At 46.0% G+C, this 18,848-nt stretch overlaps 2 protein-coding genes and 1 long non-coding RNA gene across 4 annotated transcripts in view; 1 reads left to right on the forward strand and 2 right to left on the reverse strand.

Moving 5' to 3' along the window:
• Positions 1-1,146: 1,146 nt before the first annotated feature.
• On the forward strand, positions 1,147-18,410 carry LOC130572709 (uncharacterized). Its single transcript, XR_008965252.1, has 4 exons — positions 1,147-1,635; positions 8,844-9,222; positions 15,325-15,438; positions 18,350-18,410. It is a non-coding gene; the product is annotated as an uncharacterized LOC130572709 (long non-coding RNA).
• B3GNT9 (UDP-GlcNAc:betaGal beta-1,3-N-acetylglucosaminyltransferase 9) lies at positions 1,804-12,158 on the reverse strand. Of its 2 annotated transcripts, XM_057364570.1 has the most exons (3): positions 11,815-11,879; positions 5,982-6,024; positions 1,804-5,180 (listed from the first exon to the last, which is right to left on the reverse strand). In XM_057364570.1, exon 3 carries the CDS (start codon positions 5,114-5,116, stop codon positions 3,869-3,871), a length of 1,248 nt encoding a protein of 415 aa, XP_057220553.1. In that variant the 5' UTR covers positions 5,117-5,180; positions 5,982-6,024; positions 11,815-11,879; the 3' UTR covers positions 1,804-3,868. The 2 variants fall into 2 exon arrangements, with proteins under 2 accessions (XP_057220553.1, XP_057220552.1); XM_057364569.1 differs by lacking the exon at positions 5,982-6,024 and having other exon boundaries at positions 11,815-12,158.
• The window catches only part of TRADD (TNFRSF1A associated via death domain), an 8,253-nt gene continuing 7,408 nt past the window's right edge, over positions 18,004-18,848 (reverse strand). The window contains exon 5 of the mRNA XM_057364574.1: positions 18,004-18,585. Coding sequence (XP_057220557.1) covers positions 18,278-18,585 — 308 coding nt within the window. The 3' untranslated portion in view covers positions 18,004-18,277. The remainder of the gene's footprint in view (positions 18,586-18,848) is intronic.

Genomic DNA, 18,848 nt, shown 5'->3' on the forward strand with positions numbered 1-18,848 from the left:
AGAGGAGAGAGATCTGTGAGCAGGATCTGAATGGATTGGAGAGAGTATTGGGTTGGCCAGGAATGGGGTGGGGGCTGTTTGCCACTCTTGGAGGGACTTGGTTGTGCTCCTCCTTTGGACYTCACTTTCCCCTCATTCCTCAGTATGGGTTTCTTACTGATCATAAGCCTAGAAAGTAATACAAAGCTGTATTTAAAAGTTTTAYTGGTTTTTGAAACTGTCAATGCAGTTACTAGCATCATTAGTGAAATGTGGTGGGCTGATTTTCTGGGCTGCTGAGACCTGCAGGTCCAGCTGGAAGARGTAAACTCAGGAGATCAGCAGTTCTTCACACTGTGCTTTGAGATAGACTTTTTTACTCTCAGCTCTGATGGTCTTTCACCACTCCCCAGGGAATGTTCAGTGATATTTAGTGAGGGTTCTCTGAGCCGTTTGATGATTTTGTACTGTTTGAGTTTGCAGCTGAGATTTGCTTCCGAGMATCAGCTGTAGAAAGATGAATAATTAAACTGCAGACAGGAAGCACAATATTTTAATACTCTGTTACTTCAGAGCCCTCTGGTTTTCTTTTTTATGATGTCTGAGTCTGCAGTGGCTTGACCAAATGACAGATCTTGGCATTCACTACCAGCTCATGTGTCCAGAGATGCACTYGGAGGTGTTGAATGTGAAGCTCAAGCCAGCTCTGCTCATTATAGTGACCAAATCTGGCTACTTATACACAGTAGGAACAAAAYTGGACTCTGGATCTTTGGGACTCAATAAAACTTACTGTAGTGTGTTAGTTTCAGAAGTTCTTGCCTGTACTGAGAAAGTCTGCTTGCCTTTYTTGCTACTGCTAGAACCTACTTAGGATGTTTTTATGTTTTCTTGTCCAGRGTTAGTCATGAAAAAAACTGCCAAGTAAGGCTTTGTAGAAAACATGACTGGTGCACTGAATTAGCCAGTWAATAAAAGCCTCTCACAATGTCATTCTGAAATGGATGGGTATTGTTTTTGGAGATGAATCAGAAAGGTTGGTAGAGGRCCCTTCCTGCCAGCTCTCATGCACATCTGGGGATTTAGGATTTTCTGAAAAGACCCTCATATTTTAGGAAACAATCTTCAGCTTGGGAGAAKTCAAAGCCTTTGCCTACTATAGCAGTAAGCAGAATTTAATAAACTGCAGGGGTGCAGCACTGCTCTCAGCATTTCCCCAGAGCATTATGCYCACATATGGAGTCTGTGAACTTCCAGCTCAACTGCAGAGGCAAATGGAAACTTAGAGCCAGGTCAAAAAGGCTGTGCAAAAGAGGCTGGAGAGCAAAACCAGATGGATCTTTCACTAACAGAGACTYTGGTATTCACTGGAGGAAAGAAATCAGCTATTCTATAGACTAGGACAATGGAGTAAACAGTTTGCTCTAGTTCTGTGTTTTTCATCAGGGTATGTGCTGGCACAGACTGTGTCAACACAGATGTTGAACAGCAACTTTGATCTGGGACAAAATGCACTCATTAATGCTGTRTTGTGGGTAGATTGCAGATCTGAAGACATTATAGAGGGAGGAGCCAATCTCTGCATCTTCAAGTTTAAARGGAAGACCTTAATAAGGACTGCTGAACCTGACTAGCTGCCTCGTAGGAAATTGTAAGGTAAACTGTTTATTTTTTTCCCATTGCCATTAAATTAAATCCAGCATAAGGAAGTACTTACCAAACTTAAAAATAATRAGTAATGTATTTTTCATGTGACTGTCCTCATGAAAAATCCCTGTGGTTTTAGTCTTACATGTGTGCAGGTGTACTTGACAAAATCACTCTGACAACTAGAGGCACATCAGCATGCTGTCTTTTAATGCTGGTATAAATAATTTCCCAAACTGTAAACTAGTCACAGGTAATACATTTCTGTGCAATCTCATAAATACACAAGTACCACACATGTTAGCAGACAGGGGCAGGGGTGACTTTCTCCTACCAGTGAGGCTTTAGCTTAGTTCCACACCCTGCAAAGCTTCYTGTGAAGCTCATGTAAAGATTTTGTATTTCAGGATCGCATCCTGAAAATGTCCCAGATGTGGAAATCTTTCCATTTCTATATTGCTGACCTTTCCTTGGAAATACATTGTTGTAAGGCTTAAACTCATGATGAAGATGAACAGTGTGTGAGGCTGTTGTTCAGTCTGCCCAGCGACACTCCCAGCCTGCTGTTCTCTTTGTGCATTGTTAGTACTGAGCCCAAACTGCTGCAGGGTGGGAGGGAGGTTACACAAGSATATGAAATGCAGCTGTGCCACAGGCTCTGTGCAAGGCAAAGCAACTCTGGGCTTTTATGGCTGATTGTAGTTTCCTTTGAAGCTGTGTGGATGTGCCATCCCACAGGGTTCTCTGATGGACAGGAGTTTTGTTGAGAGGGAGGGAATTGCAAAAGAAGTAACAAATATAGTATCAGAGGTGAATTCAGGCCTTTTGCCCCATGGATTTCATAGCTTTTTAACCCTCTTTTAGAGGAATTTCTTTCTGCTTTGATGTCTGAAAAAAGTGTAGTCTTTTAAGCTATTCTTTTAAGGTCTGCTGTTGGAAAAAAAACAAAATGCATCAAAGTATTGACTATACTTTAAAAAACTGAACAATTCAGTGTTCTTGTCGGATGCTTAAAATACTTACAGAGTTCCCAAATGAACCTTGGAAAGCCCTGCAGAGAGTGCTGTGTGGTTTTGATATCTTGCCATAAATTTAGATGGACTTCWATTCTGAAGTCCTTTTGTCTAAAAACTTTCTCCCTTCACATGACACCGGCAGCAGTATGAAAGTCCTGGCTGCTCTCTGCAGCTGATTGTGCCAAGCAAGAGCACCAAGGTCTGTAGAAACCAGCCCAGTCCATTGACAAGTSCTTTGGTTTGCAGCAGTTCCCAAATGTGACGCAAGCAGCAGCTCCCTGTGGGGTTCCCCTTCCCAAAGGATCTCTCCAGATGAAAATTCTCTGAAAATCTGGGTCAGATGGTGAGAGGAATCAAATACTGTTGGATGACTTTTGAGTTTTCCCTGAATGTTAGTTAACATAGTGCAGAGAGCCTGAGCCCAGGGAAGTGCCAAAACCTGGACCCCACTGGTCCCCTGAGTTTTGAGCGTGTCAATGGAGCAGATACTTGAACTGAGAGTAAACAGTGCAAGATCAAGACTCAAATGGGTCAACTCAAAGTTCTTGTCCTTTCTCTAAAGGYCCTTTGTAAGTCTGCTCCTTTCTAGTTTTCTACTTACCTGTCCTTTGCTCAAGCAGCCACACCAGCCTTGGCATCCAGTTTGATTTCTCATAATCCACCTGAACTGCAATGTGCAGGATCCCATAGCAACAGCTGTTTGTTGTTCTCTTCTTAAATGAAGCCTGCAGAAAACCAACCAGGCAGCAGTGATGTGATCTGAGCAGATCACCTTGTGATCCTTCCTTGATTTCCTTTGCCCTGGTTACTGTTTGGTCCTTTTTCAATGAGTCCAAGTCAAGTAGCAAGTTGACAACGATCCCTGTGTTCCCTGGTGTCTGTTCTTACCCTGTGTCTTCTTTCATTTCCCACACTTCCAACAATGCTGAAAAATCTCCAAGAACTGCATTTTTCAATGTGCTTTTACACACTAAACACTATTATAATCCTAATAAATAGCAATAAATTATATATACTGTTTGATTATTTGGACTCACTAGTACAAAAGGATCCACATGATATGTATGTGCAAATATGGAATTTGGGAAAATTCCTCCAATTGTTTGTTGTCTTCTCTTAACATTGTAAATAAGATGTGCTAGAATGCTCAGAAAGTTGGTTTGTTGGGCTGTGCTGGTTCCAGGTTCCCTTTCTGGGCTGGTTTGCTGTGAGTGCTGCACTCTGCGTTATCTGCGGGGTGATGCTGGTGTTGTTATCTGAGCTTTCTTCTTCCACTGGAARGGCTTCTTCACCTGCTTCTTCTGAGTACAGGAAAGCCGTGGGCTGTGGAGCAGGTTCCACATCAGCCAGATCTCAGCCACTTTCAGGCTATGAACTACCATGAGATCCTTGTAAAAACAGGGATCAAATGTCTGTAGGTGAGGGGCAGCAGAAGGCTTGACAATGCCAAAGGTCTTGAATCCTTCGTGTAAAATGGGCTTGAGGTTGATTCTCTGTAAGCACATGCCCAAAAAGACATCRTCGATGGGGAACAGCTCCACCTCTCTGCAAGCCCTGGAGAGCCTCCTCATGGTGCGGCTGGACAGCAAAAAGCCCCCTCCTCCTGCGTAGGCTGGGTAGATGCTCAGCCCATACATGGTCTCTGGGATGTAGTATTTGCTCTTCCGGACACGGATGGGGCGGGCATTGTAGATGATGTCTCCAACAAAGAGATCTTCAGTGGGATCGTGTCTCTTGAGGAAATCAACAATGTTCTCCACATTGACAAACACATCAGCGTCCCCTTTAAAAACAAATTTCACGTTGTGGCAGAATTCAGCAGCCCAGCTGAGGAAGTGGATCTCCTTCAGGGTCAGGTTGAAGAAAGTGTCCATGAAGTCCCAGAGTAAAATGTCCCGGTACGTCTGACTCTCCTGGTGGATCAGGGTCTCCCACGTTGCCAGYGCTGTCCTATTCTTTGGTGTTCCCAGCAGGAACACTCGCTGGATCTGCTCCCCATTCACCAACCCCTCCCTGCCCCAGGTTTTCCGGACAATCTCACGCCTGTCAAAGTCTTCAACTACTGATTTGATAGCAATSAGCAGAAAGGGACCTCCCGGTGTTTTTTGGCATTTCCTGGGCTGGTTAATGAGGAGATTGAAGTTCCTGTTATCCTTGTTTAGGAGATAGAGCTTGAAATCGAAGGCAGAATCAGTCAGTGGGGGTGGAGTTGTAGTTTGGGTTCTGGTTTTGGCCACTTCTGTTTGTCTCATGACAGGGGTGCCTTGGGGTYTGGGTGCAGTTGCCTCTGCTGGCGTCGGTCTCCGAGGGGCTCTGGGATCTGAGAATATTTTCGGTGCTCCTGGAGGCTTTTTCTGTGTTGGCTCCTTCTTCCCTGCCAGGATTAAATGTTCCAGTTGGGAGTAGAGCAAAGAGCAAAGTGCTACCAGCAAGAAGAGGGTACAGAYCGCATCCCCTTTGAGGCGAACTCTCATTGTCTCTCCGGTGTTCCTGGGACTGTTAAAAGCTGTGTTTGAGCTGCCTGGCACCACTGTCCATCTGTAAATAAACACAGACTGTGTCAGCAGTGAGCATTTGGCAGGCCTGAAGCAAGCAGGCAAGACAAACTGAAATATCTTTTTAAAATCCCAGCAACAAAGCATGTTTYACTCTCACAAGCACTGAGACAAGAGGAATTTGTCAAAAGGCACACAGGGYTGCAAATTTAATGCTGATCCCAGTGCCAGCTCTGTGACTTGGTTAGCTCAGTCACTAAGCAGCCATCCATCATCCTGAAAACCACTCTCTCCAACCACAACCTAAAATCCTRCTGAACATGTTTTGCCATTTCAGAGATTTCACTGGGAAAAGCAAAGTGGAAAATGATGAATGATGCTATTCTCTCATAAATMATTTTTTTTCTAGCCTGGTAACCAWTACTTGCTGCTTTTACCCTTTTTGACTCAAACCAGGGGGAGGCTCAGAGCTGACTCTGAAGGGCAGACTCTTCATGGCAGTGTGTAGCTGGTGTTTCCCTGCACACAGAGCCAGCTTTCATTAAACCAATTACCTACTGTAATTTGTATTCAAAATTAATACACTGGGTACAATCTACAATTCACACAGGATCTTTTTCCTGCCAGTATTCTTTATAAAATATKAAACCATTGTAAATAACTTCCATTAATAAGGTTAGAAGGGGCCATGGGTGTTTTTACTCTGCCAAATCACCCCACCYCCTAAGTGAGAGGTGGGGAAAAAAATCCCAATATGTAGAAGACAGAGCCTGGTGTTAAGAAAATTTTGGTCATGTATGAACAAAATCCTGCCTTTTGAAATGCAGGATTTTTCCTCACTTACACTTTTCCTGGAGATCTTCTGTCTTATTTGATCAGTTCTTCAACTGCAAACAAAATAAGAATGAAAGAGTAGTAAGAAGGCAGCAAGCAGCAGGTAACCACAGTTCAGGGAAAGAGCTGGTCAGGTGTCTCAGGAAAGGCAGGTTCTCTCTTCACCCCTGAGCAGCAGTGGCAGAGCTGGACAGAGAGCACCCCACAGCTGCTCCAGGAGGAGGTGAGTGCCCATCAGAATTCCTACAGTCCTCAGCAAGGAGGAAGTTTAGTCCCACCCAAAAATTTCCCACAAGTGCACATCAGTATTTTATACACCCACTGATAATGGATCATGCTCATCTGTGATTTGTGGCTCTCTCTTGTCTGTGCTGTACTAGTAGAAGCTGCCTGTGAAATATTACAGTTGTCTGTCTTGAATTAGCTGARATCACTTCCAGAGACTTCTTTTTGGATGAAAAAAAAGCTAAAGAGGAACTTTTGACTAAGGTATACAGTGACAGGACAAGAGGGAAGTGCTTGGTAATAATTTGGTGGCATCTGTTGATAGCAAATCCTTTTAATGTCCTGGATTGTACCACCTGCTAATTGTTCATTAACCATCACTTTTGTATCAGCCATAATGTTGTGTTCAAGCTCAAAATTAGACTGATGAGTCTGTATTTATGAAGTAATAAAACAGTGGCACCTGTGGTATCTAAGCAATATTTCAAGACTTATGAAGAAGCAAAATTATTACACCAGTTGRTTTCTTGGCCAGCCCCTTTAAAATTCTTAGATGCACATTACTTGGACATCATTATTTAAGTACTGTGTTTTTTCATTACTGGYTAACTTAATCTCAAAGTTACCATTGAAATAGAGAGTATTTTATCATCATATGYTATTCTGTATCTTTTTCCCAAGCACAGCTCCCAAATGTTTACTGAYCTCATCTTCTTTGTCTCCATTATTTATGGAACTTTTATTTTGGCAAAGGCATATCATGCCTCGGTGTAAGGCTCTTAGCATTCCTGGTAGATTTAAAATCACTTCATCCTTGTCCTGATGACAATGTTTGTTTTTTTGGTTTTTTTTTTTCCTCAGGCCTTGTGTCTTGCCTTTTCCTGGCCTCTAATAGATGTAACTGGGTTTTTAGGGTTTTCTTTATTGGCTGGCTTTTTTTGTTTACCTTTCACTCCTCTTCTAGGCAAGGCAGATATTTTCACTGGCATAGCTTTAATACTGATAGCAGGACTGAAGAATTTTCTCAGATCTCTTGTAAATTGTTGTTCAAATGTTTAGAATATTCAGGATCTGTTTTCTGTTTATGTTCTTTCTGCCACGTGGCTTGGCTCATAGCTGTGCTCATGAAACAGTCCCAACATGTATAGGATGTTGGTTTGCATTTTACATCTGAAGTCCCTTCTCTTTCTTCACAGTAATAGCAAATTTATTTTTCCTCTTCTATGCAAAAGTKTGATCTTATTTCACTGCCAGGTTCCAGATGGTAATTAAGGAGCTGGATGAAAGTCCTGGCTTTTTCCTGTGTTTAATGTTATCGGCAAGGGTTTGGAATAAAATGTGTGTGTCATGAAACACGTAATTTCCATGGCTTACAGATTTATCCTGCCAGCATCTCAGAATCTGGCAATAAGTGACCTTGGAAAAGCCAAGAAAAACCCTGAATTGTTACAAGCCTRGGCTGATAGCCCAGATTTTCCTCTGTGTTTTCATTTGTTGAAAGTAAAGGATCTGAAATAGTGATTTCCATGCTGAAATGAAACAGTTCAGTGCTGAATATAGACCTCTCATTTTCAAAAGAAGTTGCCAGCCCTTGAAGTGATTCCTTGAGCTAATTATATGGATTTTCCAATCTTTGTTAGATATTTCCTTTTTAGGAAGGAAAATACCCTCAATTATTACACAGGTGTGAGCTCTAGCTGTGGGTATCAGTGTGGGAAAAGCTGTTCTGTTCTTGATTACAGAGGGACTGATGATTCTGGCAGACGCTCTGGTACATCCTGAAGCCAAAAAGATTATTCACCCACCTTGACAGCAGGGGAAAAAATATTACAGGGCTATCAAAGTGAGCAGGAAACACTTGATGCCAAACAAAAGAGATGTGAGCACAGCAGAGCATTTCTCAGCACATCCCTGAGTTTCCATATCCGAGGCAGATGCGCCTCTGCTCCCTCCGCCGCTGTGGGGAATCTCTGTCCAACCTGTGGAACAGAGCTGGGCTTGTGAACTGCTGCATCACTCAGTGCCTCGAGGAATGGCYTGGCTGCCAGCACTGCCTCCTGTGTCCTCCAAGCTTGGAAAAGCAGGCAGTTTTCCCTCTCTGTGCTGGCWGCCTGGGGATGGACACAGAGGGATKTTGAGTCCGGCTTGACGGGGTCTGAATGGGATAATGAGGGAGGTTTTTCTCCCCAGGACAGTGGGTTTGTTGTTGCCTCCTGGACAATGAGCACCAGCAACATTGCAGGGCTGAGCTGGGCAGTAGGAAGAGGCTGACAGGTCCCATATCTGTGAGGTGGCAAGATGGGAGCCCATAAATAAGGAATGAGTTAGAAAAACCAAGGGGGAACAGCCTGCACAGCCCAAGAGACAACAAAAGGCTGGAAAGCTGGAAGTGGGCAGAGCTGGGCATGGCACCCTGATGAGCATCCAGGCAGGGAATTTGACCTGTGCTGTTGCACACTGGGGCAGAGAGCCCAGTCCTCTGCCTGGTTTTCATTTATTTGAGAGGAGGATTCTGAAACATGGCCAAGAACAGCTGCAATAAAAGCAGTCAAATGACAATTAAAAAAAAAAAATTACTAGCCCTTCATTCCCAGTAGAATGATGTGATGTGAAGTCTTGAGCTCATCCTGTAAATCTTCTTTTGCAGCAGTCATCACATCTCCATCACCTGGCACTTTTGCTCAGGGCCAAGGTGGGAAAACATCCTGGATCCTGTCCCCAGATTCAGCCAAGAGGCCTCGATGATTCTGGCACGCTGCTTTGAGCTTTGAGGACTGGTTATTCGATCCAGCCAACCTCGAGAAAAGCAGCTGGGATAGCCAGGCAAGCTGAAAACGTGGTGTTCTGAGCATGGGGYACAAAATCAGCAGAGTTCTGCTGCCCTCTCATCCCAGCCCGGCTCATGGAAGTGTCCATCCTGCCCAAGCTGTGAGGTGTCCCTGGAACATCATGCTGCCCTGCTGGATGGGAAGGGCTTCCAGCTCCCTCCTGAATCCCTCCTCGCTCCTGATGTGGAGCTGCCTCTGGTAGGTGTGGGTGGGCAGCAGAGGACACTGTGACCATGCAATGCAGGGCTGTGGTTGCTGATGGATGTGTCTTATCTGTTTCTCCGTAAAATGAACTAAAGAAAGTGTGCGGGATCCAGCACTGATGGGTTTGATGAGGTTTTTTATAATCATTAGAGAAGTTTGTATAGTTCTGGGTGGTGGGGATGCTTYGAGGCAATGCTTCTGTTTTGGGATATTTRTTTTCATTTCATGYTGGCTGAATGCATTTCACAAGAACMAAGTCATCTTGTAGCAASCAGAGCTGGATACTTAGACCTGCCTGGGGTCTGGCCTGCAAGGRGAGAAGTCTGCCTTGTTTCCAGCAGCTTTTCCACTTAAATTCCTTCAGCAAGAGCAAAGCAAACCCTCAGAACTCTCCTCACCTTGTTCCTCTGYCTCAGGAAGAGTCCTGACACGGCTAAAGAAACAAAAAGTGATGCTGAATGATTTAATCTTCTTGACTAGAAGGCAGAGGTGGCTGAAATACAGAGACACCCTTTGGATGTTGAGAAGTGCAAAGCCCTAGGAAAACGAAGTAACTAAAACAATCACTGCTTCCTTGCCAGATAGAAACTCATCCTATTCAACTGCTTACAAGTTCTGAAGTCTATAAACAATGTCTTGAGAGCTATCCCAGGGGCTGRGATGATAAACCAGAACCAAAGGAGCACAGTGAGAGGGGCAGGGCTCAGCTGCACACGATGGCACAGCTCGGACACTGTTGGTCACTGTCACAGTCACAGCACTGCAGCATCACCACTGCTGTGACTTGCTGTTGCAGGACCTGGAGACAAAAGCTCTGTTGAGTCAAACACTGAGGAAGCAGGTAACAAAATGCAGGCCCTGCTCCAAAGACAATTTCCAACTTTCCTGTTGGAGCTGCTTTTCAGGGCGTTTTTTTCCCCCAGACCAGAGCAAACGAATGGATGAGATCCATGGTGTTACAGGACAGGGTGCCTTATTCATCTGCTTGCCCCAGTGCTTAAATATGTCGTTTGATCAGCTTCCCAGCCAGCTGGTCCCATTTGGTTGCAGTTTCTCCTGTTGGCACTGCAAGSATTCCTTTTGCAATGCCAGTCACGTTGGATAACTGCTCACAAATGGCTGCTGCGGTCGCTCCTTTCACCTTCCGCCCCAGTCACGAAGCTTTGACAAAGTGTACAAARTTAAATGCAGAGGAGCTGCAGAGGTGTTGAGATGTTCCATGTGCAGGGGTCCCAAAAAGGAACCTGCCAGTCCTGGTGCGGTAGGAGAGCACATGGGAGCCCCGCGGACCCTGGAGCCGGCAGGACTGAGCTCCGGGAAGGGCTGGTGCCAGCGCTCTGCTCCCCTCGCCTGCCGGCCCAGTGTAAATCCCTCAGGCACAGTTTGGGGGCTGCAGCTCATTTCAGCAGTCCGTGATGTCCATTCCGAGGCAGGACACGCCATGGGGGCAGTGTCCATGCAGAACTGGCTGTGCCAGGCACCCGTGCTGGGCCCAGCACACGGGGAGAGCTGCGGCTCCTTTCTCATCTCTCATGAGAGTCATCAGCAGGTAGCACACAGTGATCCTTTGCAGGCTYAGCAGCCTCCAGAGGTACTCTCCTAAATTCAGATGCAGTCTTGCTCGTTCGTAGTCTGATTGTCAGAATGGCAGAGGGTTCAGCAGCTCAACGCACATCCTGCGTGTTTTGGGGAGACAGAGCCCTCCCAAATACCCAAGGTGAGGAACCTGCCCTCTCCCAAACATTCAGTTTTCCGGGCTCCCGGAGGAGAATAAAACCTGGCAGGCTTGTGAAGGGCTAAGAAACAGTCCCCTGGGACAAGCACCTTCCTTTCCCAGCCCTCCCCAGGCTGCGATGGTCGCCACCTCTTCAGCTCCCAGATCCTCTTCTGTTCTGATAAATAACTTGCCTGATGCGSCCCAAACCCAAACAATTGCAGTGTATTAGCATGGATGTATTGATACACCCACGCGCAGATGGGAGAGGGAGTAGTGCTGATGTGCCCCACTAATTTCAAGATTATACCAAACATGTAAGTTATCAGAATCTGCCCAAACGCTGTTAAAAAATGTGATCAGTAACTGTTTCACAGGGGCTAAATTATTTTCTATCTTTGGGACACTGGAGAGATTGAAAATTCCCATATTTTGCTCAAAGCATACCACAGTGTAACAAGGGCAAAAWTCATGTCCTTTTACTGGCGAAGAATGGCTTGTAAATGTAACGTGCCACCACTGGAACATGTTTGTGGTTGGGAGGAAACCCCGTCTCAAGCACTGCAGGCATTGTCTAAAGAAGCCCCAAACTTCTGTAAAAACAACCTAAACATTCAGATAAAGTCCTTTGGAAAGTAAAGTGTAAAGCAGCTGTCTCAGGGCTGGAGCCTGCGTGTTCAGAGCCTGTAGCCCACCCTGGTGCGTGTTAACCACCACGGTCCAGGTTGCTGCATGCAACAACATTCAAAAGAAACGAGGCAAAACAAAAGCTGGGAGCAAAGGAAAGCAGTCAGGACAGTCTCGAGTTCACCCTGCTCGCTGCACAACYCTCCCGAGCCCACCCTGATCAAACACACTTAACAGATACTTACATCCCATTTGATAGCGCTGATCCTGCGTCCCCTCGGTAATGTCTCGGCAGCGGGCTGCCAAGTAGGCACATCTGGATGTGGTTAGTGCGAGACATTCCTCAGCCTCCCAGCGAAACCGAGGAAATCCTCGGGGCGCGGAGCGGTGCTGACTGCACGGCGCTCGGGGCCGTTGCCCCGCTGGCAGCGAGCGGAGCCCCGGCCCGGCCCGGGGTTGGGGTTGGGGTTGGGGTCAGCCGGAGGGGCTGGAGGGGCTGGAGGGGCTGGAGGGGCCGGGCTCGCCGTGCACAGCGCACCCTCCACAGCGAGGGAACGGGAACGGGAACGGGAACGGAGCGGGAACGAGCGGCTCCACGGCCGAGCCCTGACACGTGATCGGGCTGGGGAGCGCCCATGGCTCCAGCGGGACAGGGCGGAGGTGTCGGCAGAGGGAACGCACGGCCAGGTTGGGGACTTACACCAATTCTGAAAAAAGGCGCTTTTTTTCCCTTTTTTGTTACACCTTGTAACTTTTTTTTAATAGGAAATGTACTCATTTTTCTGACTTTCTATTTCTTTTTTCTTCTACACTTTGGCTTTTTTTTTCTTTTAATCTTCTATTTAATTTTAAATATTTCAAAACAAATTTTATTTGGAGCAAAATCTAAGTTGCCATCTGACAGCTGAGTGCAACCATAACACTTCCTATCGCTGTGGCTGTTTCTTTGTCTCTGCAGCATAAACAATGACTTTTATTCCTCTTACAGAGACCAAGTGTCTGGAGAGTGCCCAGACCACAGCCACTTCAGGAAGCAAAGCTTTTCATTTACAGTGAACTTGTTGTAAAAGCAGGTTTTGATCTACTCTGTTGTTTCACAAACACATCTTTTTAAAACAGAATGTAAAAATCCCTTTTTTGTAAGTATCTGTGCTTTTTTTGGTATACGTTTGATTTCAGCTCAAAAGCTGTGCTTTGCTGAACACACTGTCAACATGAAGAATGGGTTCCTGATGGGCCACCCCCTGACCCTGCACTCAGGTGCTGCAGGCTGGGAAAGTCCTTTCCTCATGATCAGCAGCTGCCCGAACCACAGTAGTTCCCTCCAGAACAGCTCAGCTGATCAGAAGCCTCAGCCATAAATGTTCCTTAGCTGCAGCTTTCCCTGTGCCAGCCCAAGGTACCTCTGTTCTTTCTCTCTGCAGCCCCACCCCAGGCTACTCTTCATCCCTGCTCTGTAAGGAGGCAGATGATGGTCACAGASACAAAGACCAGGCTCCTGCCTGCCTTTGCTCAGAGGAACTGTCTGTTGAGAGAGGGGGTCTGCTCCCTGAAACCACCAGGAACTCACAGCAGGTATTTCCACCATGATCCTTCACCCAGGTTTTGGGACCCTTTTGTCTTGCTTCTATGGGTAAGAGTGAAAACAGAGACAGTGCCTTTGTGCCCACCGTGGCTTGGAGAATCACACAGAGCTTGGACATGGAGTAGTTCCTCTGGATGCTCCTGCCTGGTGGTTGTCTCACTTGTACCTTGTTCCCTGGGCACTGATCCATGGCTGGTTTATTCCTCTCACTGCCAAGGTGCCCTTGGTCCATCCTGTGATGTCTGTCTGTCTCTGTCTCACAACATCACTGACCTCCTCTGTCAGTCAGCCCTACAGAACACAACCAGGTCGGTGTGYTTTTCCAGCTGCTGTAGGGCAGAGCCCTGCTCCCCTCGCTGTATTCCTGCAGGCACCAAGCCATGCAGCTGGGAATACAGCTTGGTGCTAGATAAAGAAGGGTTGTTCTTGCAATTTTCAAAGAGTGTCTGAGATTTAAGAGATTCAGGGTGTAATACAGCTCTGCTCAAGTTCATGGCAAAAGGAATTTCCCTGGATTCAGCAGTCAGGTCAGCCAGTGGCTTACTGTGCAAAGCTGCTGGAGATTTTTTGTCCAAGCTCCTTGGCTCCCCACCTACGAGGCAGCCTTAGGAGAGAGCTCACTGGCAGAGAGGCACTCGGGATTAGAGCATGCTGAGGCTTCACAGGAGTCCCAGGCATCCAACAGCACTGAAAGAAACACAGGGAGCTCCTCCAGGTGCCAGGGTGGGACAAACCTCCCCTTCTGGCCATGCTGGCTGAAAAAGGCTCWTCAGAGTAACTGGAAATTGAACAAACACGGTGGCTTGGATTGGTGTTGCAACCAGAGCCGTCCCCTTGCAGTGGGACACCAGCCTTGGCATGTCAGGAGCAATGTGTGGCTTTGGGCATCCACCCTCAGGATGGATGCTCCTCTGGAGCTGGTGATCACCAATGTGGCCAGAACTTCTGTGAGCCCTGTTTTTATTGCAGTAAGTGTTCAATCAAAGTCTCTGAGGCAGTTTTCATCAAAAGTATATATTTATTTATAAAAAAGAATGGGGAAAATATATACCAAAGTGCTTTTTCTATAAAAGACAATTCMTTGGAGGTTGAATATCCTAGACCCAAGTATAGGCATTGCAGTCCACAGCTGTGGATGGCTGATCCAGATCTGATGCTGAATATCATGGGAATTTGGAATTAGAAGGTCACCAAGGGATTTTTTCACTGATAATTACAGGACTTCAGCCACACAYCTCTTACAGGCATCTGTTAGAGATGTATGGCCACATCCCTTCAGTGGGTTTAAAATTCAATCTAGAGAAGAAAAAAAATACATAATTTTTGATTCCRGACCTTACATTTCTTCACTGTTTGGGTCCATCTCTGTACAAAAGGCACATGGCCAGACCCCTGTCTGGTGTAAAGCACCAATGGCATGCACACTCTCCAATATGTGGGTTAGACTCAGGAAACCCTCTCGATTCCTGTTCTTGTACCTCAGTTTTAGGATACTGGATACAATACCAGAGGTTCAGGGCTACACCAGAATTTTCAGTTAAACTACATTAGAAATTTAATTGAATTTGAGGCTCCTCATTCTGTCTGTGCTCATTTCTGGTTTCAGAGTCTGTGGGCAGCTGTCAGGGCATGGTTTCTTTGGGGACAGCAGAGGGGAGACAGTGACCCAGGCAGCAGGACAGTTCCTCAATGCTGAACATGGCTTTGAAATAAATAGGAAAATAAACAAATACTTTCCTTTGAGACAATTTTTTATCAGGGTATGCTGTCAGGTTTGCTTCTATCAGATGCCTYATGTCAAAGTATATCTGGTGAGCATTTTAACTTTACTCTCCTCTTTGTTATCATCTGTTTGAACACTGTAGCTCAGCTATGTCAAAACAAATCATTCAAATTCCCCTTTGGATCMATTTTTTATTCCTTCTGGCAGACTGAAAGGAGACTCCTTCAAATCTAAAACATGGTTAAAACTACAAAAACAATCTGTACCACAAAAAAAAGCCCTCTTGGMTCGCTTCCTGTAGGCGCATTTTGGCCTGGTTTCTGCTGTTTGGTTTATATTATTTCTATTTCAGATTTTATATGCAACTGATTAGCACCTTTATTTGCTTTTAATATTGTGTTTGATTCTGAAACACCACTATCACCCCTGWTTATTTTTTTTTCACAGATATATCTCATTATATTGAGAAGAGCACTTATTGGGATAAGGCCTAATTCTCCAGCAGCAGCACTGCCCATGGCTTATCTCCCACCAGGATGATGTCTGGTCATGGAAAAGGAGGTATGAAACAGCCACTGCTATGTCCTAAACCATGCCATGTTCTCAAGACAATTTCACCATGGAATATTACTGGAAAACCCTTTTCCTTCAAGTCTCTGCAATGAAGGCACCTGTGAATGCTGTTAAAGATTATGTTATTCCAGAAAGGTTGCCAGGAGTTCCAGCACTTAATGGCACTTCTGAGAGGGAGTATGTGAGTAAGAGGAAATACACATGCCAATTGCTGGCAGAGGAAGAAAATGCACAAAGCTTGCATTCAGAAAAAAGCATTAATGGTTAGTCCTCTGTAACACAGTAATAGCAGCAAAAAAGTTTTCTGGACTTGAAGTAGATGCTGAATAATAAGACTTTCTCATTTTGTGCATTAACAGCTGCTACAAAATCTAGTAATTCTCACTACTCAGTGGCTGCCTTRTAACTATATGTGCAAGTTGTGCACATGAATAGCTTGTCTGAGAAATAGTCATTAAAAATGAGACAGACTATGCATATGACCTTTCTTTAAAAAATAATTTTTGCAAAATCAAGAGCAAACTCTCTTGTGGTTAAAGTAATTTTCAAGTTTCTGATCTTTAGATTTTTTAAAAGATGATTTGTCAGGTGGGTTTCTATCAAACAGAGCTCCCCAACTGTAATCTGGCAGGAAAGCCAAATGCTTTGAGGTATGGTTCCACAKCAGCCTAAATGAGCTAAGACCAGCAACACTGTGTCAGTCCCAAAAGCAAGACTGTCAGAGAGGTAATTGCTTCATTTTGGGACGAGCCCTGGTACTGCTGGAAGGGGGAGATAGGATGTGGAGCAGGAATGGAGGAGATGAGACTGCAATGGCACTGACATAAAATGGCTTTATAAAAGGTRATGGAGCCCCAGCCTTTGCAGAGATGGTGCCTGCACGAAGTCCTGCTTCCTCTGAAGTTAAGAGCAAGATGGAAGCAGATTCACTCACACCCTGAAAACCTTCTCCCCATCCTTAACCCCCTTCCTTTCCTTTCTTGGCTCTGTATGTAACTYTTGGGGTTCAAAATCAGCACAAAACAAGTCATGTTCCTCAGGCTTACACTGAGGAATGTGATACTCAGCTCATCCAAGGCATGTGGATCCCAACTGGGTCGAAGCTGAATATCTAAATCCCACCCATCCAGCTCTCCAGTGACTGGTGCTCCCAGCAGGCGTTCCAGCAGGAGATAAGGGAGCAGCTCCAGCCCCAGGAGCTCAGATCTGAGCCCCCACCTCTATCCAAGGTTGTAATTCAGCAATTCCTCCTTGCTGAATTACAGCTTTGACTCCAGGGAAGGATTAAAATGCAAGTTGTGGTTTAAAAGGCCATGAGGCCCTGACTCTGAGCTGGTCCTGCCATGACTTCCAGCAGCCTGACATTCGCAGGTGCACACAGACTTTGTGTGTGCAGCCAGAGCCACCCTCTGCACCTGAAATCGTTTCCATGGCCCACTGGCTACTCCCACAGATGGAAAGGGCAAAAAAGGATCCAATTATTGGAAAARGATTAGTAAAAACCTATCAGGAAAGCACTGTGAATGTGTCAAAGGTAATTGAGCTACTGTTGTTCTTCATGGGATCCATGTCATGCCAGACACTGTTGCTGTGTGCTTTGTTMGGGCAAAGGTGCATCTGCTCTGTTGCAGCATGCATTCAGCCATAGCAGGCAACACTCAGCTTCTCCCACTGGATCTGAAAGCAGGAGTCAGCCCTGGCGTTTGGGAGATTTGTCTCTTAAGCCATTTTTACCCTAAAAATCAGTGCAGGTAAATCCAGGCACGGTGGCTGGTGCTCARCTGTCACACAGTGACAGCAGTGCCAGGGAAAGACTCTGTGCGGGTCCTGATGCCCGTGGGACACAGCAGTGTGAGCTGTGCAGAAGTGAGTGAAAGCAGGAACAGCCAGCTGGGTCAGGAATTGCTCAGCTCTGTGGGCTCAGGCTGGCATTTGATGCTGCAGTGCCCCTGAGGCCAGCAGTTCCACTCCATGCCCCACAGGTAACTTGCTGATGAGGAGATTGTTTCCCTTCCAGCACTGTGTTTTTCCATAACTGCAGGCTCCCTCAGGCTGGCAAGCAAGAGCTAAGCACACTGTAGTCAATGTACTGCTGTGTACCACAGATCAGAAAAAGCTGAGAAGCATTGTCTGAATTTGAGTTTGTCCATATTGTTTGTACACTGCCTGACATTTGTTCTACAGCAGCAATCTCATGCCCTGTGAAAGATTATGGCTGTCTCAGGTAGAAGGAAAACCTTCAGGTGGTGAGAGYTGGGAAGGAGCTGTAATAGACCAGGGCAGGACAGATGCACTTCCCACAGATGTTCCTTGTTTTTCAAACAAAGAAAGAAAATAACGTAAAATGGACTTCTCCTTACTTTCTTCGTCTCTACTTGATGTCATGCCTGAGGGCAAAAATGTTTCCAATATAGAAATATATTGCATCTCTCCAGGTGATGGTCCAGGACACAGCCAGGCATTGAAGCAGTGGCACTGTCTGCTTCCCAGAGAAATTCTGTGAGAAGCCTCCCTTGCTTTTCTCCTCTCCCTCATTCTCCCCTAGGGCTCTCTGGCTGCTTCCCTGTCACAGTCCTGAAGGAAGTCAGGGTGAAAGCCCCTCTCACCACTTCATAGGAAGGTAGTGCTGATTTCTGGAAACACAATGAAATAAGCAAAGTCAGAGGTCCATGCTGACTTCTGCAAACACAGAACCTCTTCCCTGAGCATTCCCATCTGGATGGAAACCCGTGGTGATTTTCAGGACTTTACATTCCCAGACACTGGCAGCAGTTTCATACAGTAGCTAAAGCAGGAAAGCCCTTAGCAATGGCACTGTCCTTGGGCTCTAGGAGCAGTCCTCATTGGAATGGAGGCCCAAAAGCTCCTCAGCCAAGCTGATRAGACTGTTTTCTTCCAGGGCTGCAATCAGCCGTGCTATCGTGGCCTTCTTCCCCTCTGACTGGATGAACCTGAGGAGCATYTGATAGGCCTGTTCATAGAGTCCCTCTCGGTCGTACTCCAGAGCCAGGTTGTCAATGACGGGGTCGCGCAGGGCCCGGCAGGATTTCTGCAGAGAGCGACCCACTTGCTTCCACTTCTTGGACACGGACTTGGCAAACTTCTGGTGATCATCTGGTGTGATGGTTCTGTTGTCTGAAAGGGGCAGAGCGCAGGTAAGACACAGAAGTTTCATGGCTGATGTGATGCAGCTGAGCCAGTTMAAGATTTGGTCAATATTCTGAGGAGTACAGAGAGTGAGCCCCCTGCTTTGCCCAGGCAAAAGAAAACCTCCCACAGCAACAAAGCATCTGGGCTTGCCCCTACCTGCCAGCTTGGCAAGACCTATTTTCCTTTTTTCTCCCTCAAAACTGTTCTGTGGTTTGCCAGAACACTTTTTTTTTTTTTTTTTTTTTTTT

This window comes from Malurus melanocephalus, unplaced genomic scaffold, assembly GCF_030028575.1.
Source record: "Malurus melanocephalus ecotype Western Australia unplaced genomic scaffold, MMel_1.1 scaffold_40, whole genome shotgun sequence".
NCBI classification, from domain to species: Eukaryota; Metazoa; Chordata; class Aves; order Passeriformes; family Maluridae; genus Malurus; species Malurus melanocephalus.